The sequence below is a fragment of the Heterostelium album genome (assembly GCF_000004825.1).
Source record: "Heterostelium album PN500 unplaced genomic scaffold PPL_scaffold3, whole genome shotgun sequence".
In the NCBI taxonomy this organism is placed as follows: domain Eukaryota; phylum Evosea; class Eumycetozoa; order Acytosteliales; family Acytosteliaceae; genus Heterostelium; species Heterostelium album.
In genome coordinates, this window is record NW_008805065.1 from 544,130 (window position 1) to 556,789 (window position 12,660).

At 30.8% G+C, this 12,660-nt stretch overlaps 7 protein-coding genes across 7 annotated transcripts; 3 read left to right on the plus strand and 4 right to left on the minus strand.

Moving 5' to 3' along the window:
- Positions 1–35: 35 nt before the first annotated feature.
- PPL_02783 (uncharacterized protein) lies at positions 36–1,346 on the minus strand (the record flags this gene model as incomplete). Its single annotated transcript, XM_020573761.1, has 1 exon — positions 36–1,346. The coding sequence occupies one exon, from the start codon at positions 1,344–1,346 to the stop codon at positions 36–38; it is 1,311 nt and encodes a 436-aa protein (XP_020435833.1).
- Positions 1,347–1,641: 295 nt separating this feature from the next.
- On the minus strand, positions 1,642–3,261 carry PPL_02784 (uncharacterized protein; the record flags this gene model as incomplete). The annotated part of the gene is made up of 1 exon (XM_020573762.1): positions 1,642–3,261. The coding sequence occupies one exon, from the start codon at positions 3,259–3,261 to the stop codon at positions 1,642–1,644; it is 1,620 nt and encodes a 539-aa protein (XP_020435834.1).
- A 620-nt stretch (positions 3,262–3,881) lies between these two features.
- PPL_02785 (uncharacterized protein) lies at positions 3,882–4,786 on the minus strand (the record flags this gene model as incomplete). The annotated part of the gene is made up of 2 exons (XM_020573763.1): positions 3,882–3,967; positions 4,246–4,786. The coding sequence occupies 2 exons, from the start codon at positions 4,784–4,786 to the stop codon at positions 3,882–3,884; spliced, it is 627 nt and encodes a 208-aa protein (XP_020435835.1).
- Positions 4,787–5,291: 505 nt separating this feature from the next.
- On the plus strand, positions 5,292–5,801 carry PPL_02786 (uncharacterized protein; the record flags this gene model as incomplete). Its single annotated transcript, XM_020573764.1, has 1 exon — positions 5,292–5,801. The coding sequence occupies one exon, from the start codon at positions 5,292–5,294 to the stop codon at positions 5,799–5,801; it is 510 nt and encodes a 169-aa protein (XP_020435836.1).
- Positions 5,802–5,890: 89 nt separating this feature from the next.
- PPL_02787 (uncharacterized protein) lies at positions 5,891–7,851 on the plus strand (the record flags this gene model as incomplete). Its single annotated transcript, XM_020573765.1, has 6 exons — positions 5,891–6,220; positions 6,294–6,621; positions 6,709–7,022; positions 7,116–7,196; positions 7,293–7,444; positions 7,527–7,851. 6 exons carry the CDS (start codon positions 5,891–5,893, stop codon positions 7,849–7,851), a joined length of 1,530 nt encoding a protein of 509 aa, XP_020435837.1.
- Positions 7,852–7,935: 84 nt separating this feature from the next.
- On the minus strand, positions 7,936–9,735 carry PPL_02788 (uncharacterized protein; the record flags this gene model as incomplete). The annotated part of the gene is made up of 3 exons (XM_020573766.1): positions 7,936–7,966; positions 8,053–9,328; positions 9,417–9,735. 3 exons carry the CDS (start codon positions 9,733–9,735, stop codon positions 7,936–7,938), a joined length of 1,626 nt encoding a protein of 541 aa, XP_020435838.1.
- A 197-nt stretch (positions 9,736–9,932) lies between these two features.
- On the plus strand, positions 9,933–12,449 carry PPL_02789 (uncharacterized protein; the record flags this gene model as incomplete). Its single annotated transcript, XM_020573767.1, has 7 exons — positions 9,933–9,947; positions 10,056–10,124; positions 10,641–10,666; positions 10,839–10,864; positions 11,219–11,693; positions 11,724–12,255; positions 12,327–12,449. 7 exons carry the CDS (start codon positions 9,933–9,935, stop codon positions 12,447–12,449), a joined length of 1,266 nt encoding a protein of 421 aa, XP_020435839.1.
- Positions 12,450–12,660: the final 211 nt, after the last annotated feature.

The window sequence follows — 12,660 nt, forward strand, 5'->3', positions numbered from 1 at the left end:
AAAAACGAATCGTTGTAATCTTTATGTTTTATTAATTATCTAACCAACCAGTTATTATAATTTCTAATTGTTGGATGTTGTTTAATGATATCATCGATTTGTTTAATAAACACTGGATAATTACATTGTGTGTACATAGGTTCAACCATTTTAATGTGTATTCGTTGTAGAGTTTTGTTATTTTTGAGTGCTTCAAGGAAGATGTCATTGTATTTATTATCTTCAAGTTTAAAGCTACACTTTAACACTTTGTTTGCAATTCTGTTTCCACCGTTTCCAACTGATGATAATGATGGTTTTTGATTGTTTAATAATAGCGCTACATCATATGGTGAATTAAAGTATAACAGTTTTAGATGAGGTACTTTAACCAACTTTAATAGGTCTTCATCACTTAAAGCCGTGATTGATAGTTTGTAAAGTTTCTCGCTTGTTACTTCACATAAACTATTGAAAACATAGTTGATAGTAAGTCGTTCGATAGATGATTGTTGTAAGAGATATCCTATCAAATCTTTATTGCTAAGTTGAAGTGGACAGTCGAAACTCTTTAGCAATGGTTTATAGTTGATTAGATATTGGTGAAGTTTTGTTTGAAATGAAGAACTCAATTTGAAAATCGATGGTTTAAAATTGAATGCCAAATGCTCTAGTGAAGTAAGCTTGACAAGTCCATCAAACAATATCGAATTGGAGCGATCTGACAGTAGAAATCCGAAATAATCATTTGAATGGGTGTCTGTTATCTCTAGCGATGTCAACTGTCGGAATTGCTCTGAGAACAAGTACTCTGTGAAAGTTATAAGTGAATCATTTCCAGAGAGATCGGAAATATCCATAGACACCTTTACTTTGAGTCGCTTCAGCTGAGGTGACAATAGATTTAAACTTTCATAGTCTGGTGGATAAGCTGGATTGACTGTTATCTCAAAATACTCGAGTGTATTCATTGCACGGTTGGCCAAAACTTGATAGTCACCACAGAAATATCCACATGAAAGTGATCGAATTGATGGTGCAATCTTTAAAACCGAATTGATTGAAGCGGTATCGAATGACTGAAAACCTTTACAATTTACTTGTTTTATATTATTAAATATTGCACATCTATTTAGATTGTCAGATGATAATGATGTTGATGTGGTTTGTTGTTGTAGATAAATATTTATAAACTCTTCCAAGTCTTTAGTATTTTTAAATCGACAAGTTGTATTCAAAGAACATATAACTTTATGAAAATACCAATCAACCATACATAATGATCTTGCATATCTTTTATTCTTCTTATTATCATACCAAAGATATTCTATCAATATTCTATAGATTCTATTTTCAAATATTGTCATTCTTGTGAATTGAGTATGTGTAATAAGTTTAATAATACTAATAATAATAATAGAGTTGGCACAAAAATTCAGAAAAGATATTTTTTTCCTATTCTTTTTTTTTGATCATTCTTTAAATTTACTAAAACTTGAATTATTTTTAGATTTTTTGATCAAAAATCTATAATTGGAATAATTATGTTATTTTTTTCTATTTTGATAACAGCAAATAATAACTCTCAATTTATAACTAAAGATGATCATATTCCTAGGGTTTAAATGATTGTTAACATTATTTTTCTTTTTTTTTTTTGGTTTATTTTTCAATGATTTCCACTTCTAATTGTTTATTTTCAATTATTTCTGTTTCTGTTGGTGGGACAGTTGGTGTAGATATTGAATTCTTCTCACTACCATCACTGCTTCTCCTACTTTGTTGTTGGATATCGATAGTATTAGTACCCATAAACTCGAGTTTATTGAGTTGTATTCTCTGTAGAAAAGAGATACGAAAGACTTTTTCTTTGTTGAATGTCCAGCTGTATGTGATAGCCATAAATGAAACACACATGAGAATCTGACCAACAATGGGATCACCAAATAAATAGTAACCAATCGGTAAGATTGGTATTTGTGCCAACATTTGAACTGCGAATGGTACAAGTAAACACTGAGTGGCAGAAAAAGAGAGAGTTCTCATTACACCGCCAAAGTAAAATAGAGAGGTCTGATATGCTGGACTCTTGACAAACATTGCCGTGTAAATACCGATGAGCATGATAATAAAGATAGTACTTATGATGTCGGCGAGATGCGGCCTAGTCTTTCTCAGGAAACTGAGATACATAAGTACAAAAGTGAATGGAACCATTCCTGCGAAACGAAGAGCAATAAAGAGGTAACGAATGTTGGATTCTGAAATCTGAAGATCCTGAATTAAATAGTAGGTCGATGAGAATATTATGGTAAGGATTGCAAGATATTCAACATTGACATGATGTCGGTAATATTCAACAAATGCCCTTTCTTTTTGAGCATCGGTGAATTCCCAACGGAATCTTTTGGTCTGTGATTTCAAATCCTTAATATAATTCATATAGATTCTTGAAGTCTTTAGCGGTTTCTTTAATTGCTTTTCCTTCTTTTTAAGTTTCTTTATCTCTTTCTTTTCCTTCTTGCTAAGAACTATATTGACATCTACCACTCTTTGATTTTCTTCTATTGTTTCTATTCTTTCAACTTCTATTGTTCCTGTTTGAAGCATTTGATTAGAATTAATAATATCCAACTCCTTTCGAATATTTAGATATAATTCTCTTTCTATTAATTCAATCGACCTGGAAGCTGTTAGAATAGAAATAGTATAGACTAGATAACTGGCACCCTCAATGAAAATAATTCTGGTAACTCCATAATTGTTTTGTACTAATCGAACAACGACCAATGCAGCTATACTGGTAAATGAAATGATAGTTGATCTCCAAAACTTGATACCGGGAACAGCAAACATCAACCAAAGAAGAATCTGACTGACAGGGTCGTAAGTTACGTCATCGTATCCAGTTACCTTTGGTAGGTTATTGGTACAGAACACCAGCGGCAGAAAGAATGCAATGGTAAGATGATTGGTAGATGTCCATAACCAAGTCAACAGAAAAGCACAGGTTGTATTGAAGAGCTCTATCCAATTGCCAATGTCTCTAGCAACAATGACACCGCTATTCGTCAAAAAATTAGAAACCGTCCAAATAATCTCGAATGTCAAGATTAGTGAAATCAACACTCTATTATTAAGAACATGTATTTTATTTGTATGTTGGTCAAATTGTGATTCGATTTTCGAATCTTTGAACCGTAGCGAAAATCTAGATATTTTGCCTTTTAAATCATTTTTAACTATCAGGTGTCTCTTGAATGAATTAATTAAATCTTCCATTTAATATAAAAATGATTAATAATTATTTTAATAAATAAATGCATAAAAATATATAATATATATATAAATAAATAAATATAAAACAAATCTAAAACAACTAACAACTCTATCTCTATCTATCTATCTCTTCCCTTTGATATCAATAAAGTTTGTATTGTAATGAGTCATTTCTTTTTGATTTAGAATCAATCGAAAAAAGATAAGAAACAATTAGATTTAGAAATAGCTAAGTGTTTTTAATAATTTAAAATAATTAAAATAAAATGGGGTAGGTAAGCTGGATATGTGTGATTGAAAGTGTTGGATCAAAGTTGGTGCAAAGTTATCTACCATTCATTATAAAAGTTCAGTCACATTTGCACAAACATTGGCAACAACAAAATAAAAATCTATTAATAAATTTTTGTTGAAAAAAAATTAAAAAATTAATAAAATTGATGAAAATGGGGCGATCAATCATAGATCTAACATTGATCTTCATCGATAAATATCTTGCGAAGTGCGAACCACTCCTGAAACAAAAAAAGAAATTTCTTTTTGATTTAATTGTTTTTGGATCTTCGCAGTCAGACAGACCGCCCAGAGTTTGATGAATATGATCGATAGAAATATGTTTGTTTTTAATCCAAATAAAGAAAGGGATGATGATAGCATAGAGACGAATAGAAGGCAATGAACTTGTCAATCCATATCGTTATTACTACTTCTATTTACATGACATTATGAAACAAAGAGAAAAAACTAAAGAGTTATGTTATTATTTAACAAATTATATGATACAACTCACTCTTAGGATACTACAATTGTAGATATATAGCTAATATTGTCAAAATCATAGAAAGTTCGACCAAAAAACACATAAACAACCAAGATTTTGACAAAAGTAAAGACAAGAGAAAAGAGAGTAATAAATCAAAGATAACAAATCGATTTTGTTTATATGATTAAAACATTTACTTTTTATTTATTCTATTTATAAATTACTTTTTATTGAACTAGTAGAAGATAATGGTTCTGCTGTTTTATTGGGTGTTTCAACAGTATCGTACAAGTAAGGTGTAACCTGGAATACGGTAAGCTTTACGAATGTGTTATCTAGGTTTACACCAGCATATAAACCTGGACTTCTTCTATTGTAGGCCATGACATTGTTTGTGTTTGTCAGGCTGATGGTGTTGTCATCGTTGAAGGTGAATGCAATGTTATCACCTTTATAGGTGATAATATCACCACTGATGTCTAAAGAGGTGAATATCTTTTTACCATGATCGATTACGCAATCCGAGTATTGAGGATGATAAATCTTTGTTTTTGGATCGCCACTGTAGAGAACGAATGTGTTATCACCCAGCTTATCAACCCATATTCCTGGATTTTGAACATTATCGGAATCCCAAGGAACCAAATATACAAAGCCCGGTTTGTTGTCATCTACGTGTAAAATAAATTTTTTACCATTCAGGGAATCTTGAAGACCAATGATATGACGATAATTGTCATACATAGCATTATACCATTTTGACATTTTATTTAATTAGATATATAAATATTTAAGTTTACAAAGAATGATTTGAATGAAATTAATTTGGTTCTTTTATTAATAAAAAAAAAACAAAAACAAAAAAAAAAGATATTTATTAAAATTAAAAGTAAATTCGTTAACTAATCAATCTGGTACAACATGAGTTCTTCGACAAACTTTTGTACAATGATCAGAATCTTATTTATATAATCTATTGGTATCTGAGAGACTTGAAAGACTCGAGATTTACAAATTCGCTAGCAAAATTGATGCTTTTCAATCAATTTTAAAAAATTTTGTGATTGAGATTGAATTGATAGGCAAATTTAGAAAACGTCAAAAGAATTTCAAGGAACTTGCCAAAAATTATTATTAATTTTTAAATTCAATTCACAGCTTTGTCTTTACTATAAATATCTTGAGTCTGGAAACTAGTGCTCACTATAATAATATAACAAAGAAAAGATTGTATAAATTTTTTTTATTATAATTTATATATACATAAAGAATGAATTGGGATCAATATTTACCTGTTGGTTCACCAATTTTTTTGCAATTTAAATCAACCAAAACCGGTGAACTACTCTATGCCTATGTAAATGGAAATTATATCCAATTAATGTATACCAATGATCCAAGAACGAAAGATTTTGTAAATGCACCTGTTTGTGACAGAGTCAGACCAACGGACTATCCTGCGCTATTCTACTTATCGTTTTGGGATCCCAGTGGAGAGGTACTAGTAAAGAAGAAAGGAGCTCAGATTTTAGGATCGATCGATCTCGACTCGAAATACCCATATTCCTTCAGTGGAAATAGATTGTATCATTCCAATAGCATGTCGACTCAACCAGCTATCTTACAGGTCCAAGATGACAACACTGTAATAGATTTTAAAAGCAAACAGAAACTCACTTTGGTACGAAGTGATCATACTTACTTGGGTGTCGGTGGTGATGAAGTAGTAGTTTTGGTCAGTGCGTTAAAGGATACAGTTAATCATGGCAGAGAAGGATAAATAAATAAAATTTTTAAAAATAAATCTGAATTTATTTGTTTAATTAGCATTTTTTCGTTTTTTCATGTCTATATTTATTTTAATTATTGATGAATAGAACTAAAGTATTAGTATTAATAATAGTATTCGTTGTTGTAATAGATTTTACAAACGGCAATTTAGATAAACAAGATATATCTACAGTGACTTGTGTTCTATCAAACAGTAAAGTTTTCACACAATGTCAAGATAGTGTTTGTCCATCGATTATATCATGCATCAGAAAATACGAATCATCCTATTCGAACATCAATATTCATGTGGAGAATGGATATCATATATGTAAACAAACTACTGATTATAAACTGAAACACCATTTACACATTGATATTCGACCTTTAGATCAATCATCATTAACAAAACCTATATTTACTTGTCAAGTATGTATAATTAATAGTTCTTAAAGAAGTGCAATTTAATTAATTGTTTATTTTTTTATTTTAACTTTAATAGAGAGATACATCATTCTTAAGATTGAAAACAACGTTTGATTTAACAATCAATATATCGAATATTGTGGTTGATACCAATCAACTGAAACAATTCCGTGGTAGTTTAATAACAATAGATGCGCAATCAAGTAATCCATCACTTTCGTTATATCATGAACCAAATTCCAATGTTTTAACATTGAACAATGTTGTTTTGAATAATGCTAACTCAATGCCCAGCATTAAACATTACTATACAGAAGCAGGTTCGATAACACTTGACTATATAAGTTTAATCATCAATAACTGTACAATTAACAACTCTCAATCAACAGGTGGTATTTCATCTCGTAAGTCTAATTATATCTATCTTAGTTATGTAATTCAAACAAAACTTATTAATAATGAATACTCTATATATTATTATATATGTTTAGTTTCAGTTATGAAGATCAAAGCTAATAGATTGATGATTCGTCATTCAACTATATCAAATTCCCAAGCTTTTAATGGACTTAGTGGCATCTACTTTAAAGGAAAAGATCTTGAAATCTTTGACACTGTCTTTGATGGAAATTCAATGCCAGGTACGTCATTCTTCACGGCAAGGACATACAACGCTTCAGTAACATTCAGTAGATTCTCAAACAACAAAGTAAAATATGGTGGTTGTTTAGTATTACATTCCGACTCAGTACTGATTGATTCAAATGTTTTCGATAGAAATCATGGTGAAAGTGCATCCGCATTAGTAAGTAACAAATAATAATAACGTAATAATAGTTTATCAAAATAAACATTTACTGACATAATACAACAATATCTACATTATTAATATTTTAAGCTTTTTGACAGTAGAGATACAGAGAACTATTTAACAAACAACAGTTTTACAAATAATTTTGCTCTTGAACAAGGTACATTGGTATGTTATATTTTTAATTTCCATTTCGAATGTTTATCCTCTTAGGACAATGCAATTTCTTACTAAACCTTATTAAATTTTGGTAAATATGAATAGTATATTGGTTCAGGTGGTAATCATTATTTAAATGGATCTATTTTCGATAGTAATATTGGTAAATCAGCTGTTGATATCTATTTTGGTTTTAGGAACTTGACAATGTTTGGTGGTACCTTTATAAACACAACAACAATCTCTAACAATCAAAAGTATGTAAATCATGATTTATTATTAAAAGTTTCAATGACAGAATCTAAAATAATATATATATATATATTATTTGCAAAACAGTTTATCTTATCCACAATTCCCAGAGTATGCTTTGAATATGACCACCACCGTTCCAATGATGGAACGCAACCCCGATTTGAAAGGTGGTTGTCCATCAGACTTTCAAACAATTCAACTACAGAATGGCAATACAACATGTTTGAAGATCCACTACACAAACGAACCTGAATATGTCTACGAAGAAGATGATGAAAGTTGGCGTCCACTTCATTATATTGCTCTGCTAATAATCTTTTTATACTTTTTAATTTTCTGTTTCTTGATGTATTGGCTAATTCGTATTATAAAAATAATTTTGAATTATTTATATAAAATCATTTTTTAAATAATAAATAAATAAATTAAGACTATCTTTTATTGGTGTTATTATTTTAAATCTGAATACTTTGGTATAGATAATAATAGATACTCAATAAAAAACGATTCGTGAAATAGTAGTGCTGTGAAATTATACTTGTGAAGGAATGAGTTGTAGTTGTTGGAATCGTGTGGTTTACCGAATATCAAGTAATAGCTGTTGTCTAACTTTCTAACGTGACAAGCGTGATGCCACTTTGGTAGTGCTCTAAAGATGATGTTGGTCAACGATTTCGGTATCGACTGAAGTAGATTCGGTGAGAAATACAATATCAACGTTCTCATGGTGTTCGGTATGGTGCCTGGCTGGAACTCATTGTCCATATAGAAATTGTTAATCAGCTCCAGTTGCTCGACGGATTCCGGAATATAACCTGGTCGAACCAATCCATCGATGTGATCCAACCTCAAGTACTTTACAGATTGCGGTATCGATCCTTGCTCCAACTCAATATCATAGGCCATCGATAGATCCAGTGATTCGATACCAACCGGTATCTGTCCAGCAGCTACAAACTGTTGATCTATCGATACCAACGACAGTTTCCTTATCTTTAGTTGTGAGAATACCTGATGTTGTTTGGAATCTACAGCTGGAAACCAACCGACTTTCAACTCTTCCAACTGATAGTGTATGGTATCCTTTTCAAACAGTTCCTCTATGTCATATATACATTTATCTATACCGAGATATCTTATCGATTGGGGTAGTGTCGATGTCAATCTAAACTTTGAATGGAATCGCAGTCTGACCAGAGTTTTCGGTAGTTCACTCAAGTCGATTGTCTCCTCCAGTGTAGCATCGTTTCTAATGTTATTGTTCCTTATTGCCGTGTCGTAGAAAGATAGATTCCTTAGGTTTGGCAGTGTCTTTATGATTGAGATCCATTGCGTTGGTGCAACGTAGAGTGTATGGAGAGTATGCGGTAACACGCGACTATCAATGGGCAGAGGAACACCGGAGAACTCCAACGACTCTAAACTCGGTGGTAAAACACCGTGCGACAGTTCCTGCTTGTATTTATGATGATTTTGGAAGCTGATATGCTTCAACGACACCGGTAGCACACCCGGTTCAATTGGTTCACTATAGCTGTATCCAAGCTCCAGCTTCTCCAGACCCTCAGGGAACAAACCGTTCTCTATTCGCTGATCGACATTCAACCCGTTGAGCTCCTTCAGGCCAGCTGGTAAGCAGCCTTTGTACAACTTCTCATTGAAATCACCGTAGAACGACAGAGATTTCAAGCGAGTCGGTAAACTATGTTTCAAAGTTCGACAGTCATCCAATCTAGTGACATTGGAATCTTGCAAAAGCTTTGCCAGATACTCAGAGTCAATAGGCAAGTCTCTATCCACATTGAAATTAGCTGGTACGCCAGGAGTAGAATCTAAAATGACTCTATCTACATTCGATTGTATTGATTTATATGATTCTAAACTATCTAAATAGATTCAGATAAAGATTAATAATATTAAAAAATGTTTTGAAAACAACAATTAATAACAACAACAACTACTACTAATACTTACTTCCATCAATGAAATAATCAATTTGTGGTCTAACATTATATTTCGAACCAATGAAGAGGTTACAATTATTCTTTAACTCTAATGATTTTATATAGATCGATTTAAATGATTTTAGATAAAAGTTGATATGATGAGAGTCAATGTTGAGTGTATCGCTATTGAATATTAGATATTTGTCTCTTTGTTCGAACCATCGTTTACAGACTAGACTCCAACATATTCTATCGATGTTATCATCAATACATCTAATAATATAACTTAATAAGAAGAATGGGAAATTAACCAGCTTATTATAGCTATTATTATTTATTATTGACATTAAATCTGTTAAATTACATCAAAAATAAAACAAAAAAAATATCGATTTCTTGCGTAAAGTCATACCAACCACAACACTAATTTTATGATCACACAGACTTAATAATCATTGATAAATAAATAATTTATATTTTAATTTGATATGTTGAATAGTATTCATTAATCAGTATTGTTAGAATAGGAATATAGTTTGAAGATATGTACAATGAAGAGGTTAGTAATAGAATAAGAACAAATATTCAAAAATAACTTTAGTTTGATAAAATGCTTGTCTATCTTCGCGAGATTGATCAGTATTATGAAAGATAAAAAAAAAAAAAGAATATTTCAACTAGTAGTTACCGTTATTACGCTTTAAGAGAATGTTTTGATATGCGGCATTGTGGTCAAGTATTGTGTAACATTTTGGAGATGTTATGTTCACGACGAAACTTTGTTCGCATTCATTCAATTTTATTACAGAATACCTATCACAACATAAAAATCAATCATGCATCTCATTCCCTATCACTACATCGCCAGAAAATCACACCTATCATCATGGTCATCAAGAATTCGCACAGCACCTTTAAGAAGAAAGAAAAGCCAACAACAAATAACAAATCAAAAATAAACATCAACACAACATATTATTATTTAATAATTCATATTATTCATGAATGTTCACTACCCACCCAACGCTACCCTATCTTTACTTTTTTTTTTTTTATATACGTTTAATTTCTTATTGGTGGTGTTCAAATACCAACAACTTGACATTTACAATTTTAATTTTTGATAGAGTGCTCACTGTTATTAATATAAACAATTTACTCCGAATACCCGATTCAAATAATAATTAGCCTGGTTTATCTTTGTAAACCTATTCAATTTTAATATGAAACTTGCCAATTATATTTACAACAGCGACCACTCTATCAACAATTAAAATTGTAAATTGTTAAGTATATTCCAAGAAATTTATAAATAACTACAGTTATTTGAATTTATTTATCCAAGTTCCATTTTAAATAAATCATTTTCAACATGATTTATCATTTTCAAACAACTGTTGTATTATCAACGGACATTTTTAAGTTTTTTTTGTTTTTTTATTTCACAAAGTTGTTTGAAATCAGGGACAAGAATTTGTATAAAATTTTTTTTTCAGTCTACTTAAATCAACAACTGACTAGAAATGGGATTAAAGAAAAATATATGATACCACCTCAACAGTTCAGCTCCATTTTTCGGATGATCTAGTGGGATGATGATTTCTAAAAAACTAGTAATGGGCACTTAAATCAATAAATAGCCTTATTCTGGGGTAAAATTAAAAAATTAATCATCTCCACTGTCCTGCTCAAGTTTTGATATTGATATGATTTATAGTTAAAAATAAATATTACTAAACTATATAAATGGAAACTAGTTTCATTATAGTCATTCATTAATTACTAATTTCTTTTAAAACAATAATTTATAAATGCTTTATAAAAATATAGTTTTATTAAATTTACTCTTTTTTATAACTATTGTTGCTGTGTGTAACGCTGCTGTGCCAACAGTATTTTATGTTCCTCACCAAGATGACGAGGCATTGGGTATGCCACTAGGAATCCCTGAGCATATCGCTGCCGGAAGACCAGTCAAGGTGATTCTTTACATGCCAAACAGATCGGATCCAGGTTTATTGGATATCATGAACGGTGTTACACAATGTCCACTTAATAAATACTATGCCTCTCGTTTCCCAGGACATCCAGCATATCACAACTTTAACATGAACCAACAACAAATGAATACCTACAGAAATGAAGAGTTTTCAAGAAGTGTCGGTGCTCTTGGTTTATCAACCTATTCCTCAACTGGTTGGGGAGACGCTCAAGAGTCACAACTCGTTAGTCTCATGTACAATCTAATCCTCAAATATGAGAAGATTTATCCAGGAACCGGTCATAAATGTATTGCAGGACCAAGGTAAGCATAAATCAATTAAATTATATATAGTTTTATGTTAATTAACATTTTTAAAATCAAAAATAGGGATTGTTTTCCATGGGATAATCCTCCAAAACCGATGGTTGATCATATCGCTTGTTACAAGGCAGCATTACTTTTAAAAAGTAACTATCCAAATGGTATCAATGGTTTGGGATGGGATTTTAGATTCTATGACGATTATATCTGGTTTGATCCAGTGACCAATGAGAACACTTACTATACCTATACCACTCACCCAGAGCCACCATGTCCCCAATACACTTATGGTGCTGGTCAGTACATGGGCTATAAGATTAACTCACAGAATGCATACAAAGTGTACACTCCATCCAGTAATCGTTATGCATTGGGAATGCATTCCGTTCCAAATCTATTTTATGGTTCACAAAATGATCCGTATATCTATCTCGAATTATTGGAACCAGGAAACAACCCACCATGTAAAATTCAACCATACAATCAAACTCCCAGAGGTTCATTTGCAAAATCCATTCATGTTCATGATCATGATAATTCACACGATTTCAATAGCACAGAGGTATGTTTTATTTTATATTTTAAATATTTATTAAAAATTAATTTTTTGTAACTTTTTTTTTAATCAAAAAGGGATTCTATCATGGTGATTTCCAATATGTACCAGCTGTTGAAGAAATTGAAGAATATATTGAATTTGAAGATGTTACTGAGCAAGCAATCAAAATGTTTGGTGATGAACACTGGAAACAATAAAAATAAATAATCATTATTTATTATCTTTGTTTTAAACTATAATAACAACTATGAACTTGTTTATATTTATTAAATATAATTTGTTTGATAGTTATGTATAAAATTTTCAATAAACCTATTAATAAATCTTTTTATGTAAAAAATAAATTGTTTTACATAATTTTTATTTTCATTGCCTCAAAAAGTTTCCACCTTTTTCTCTTCTCTTCTT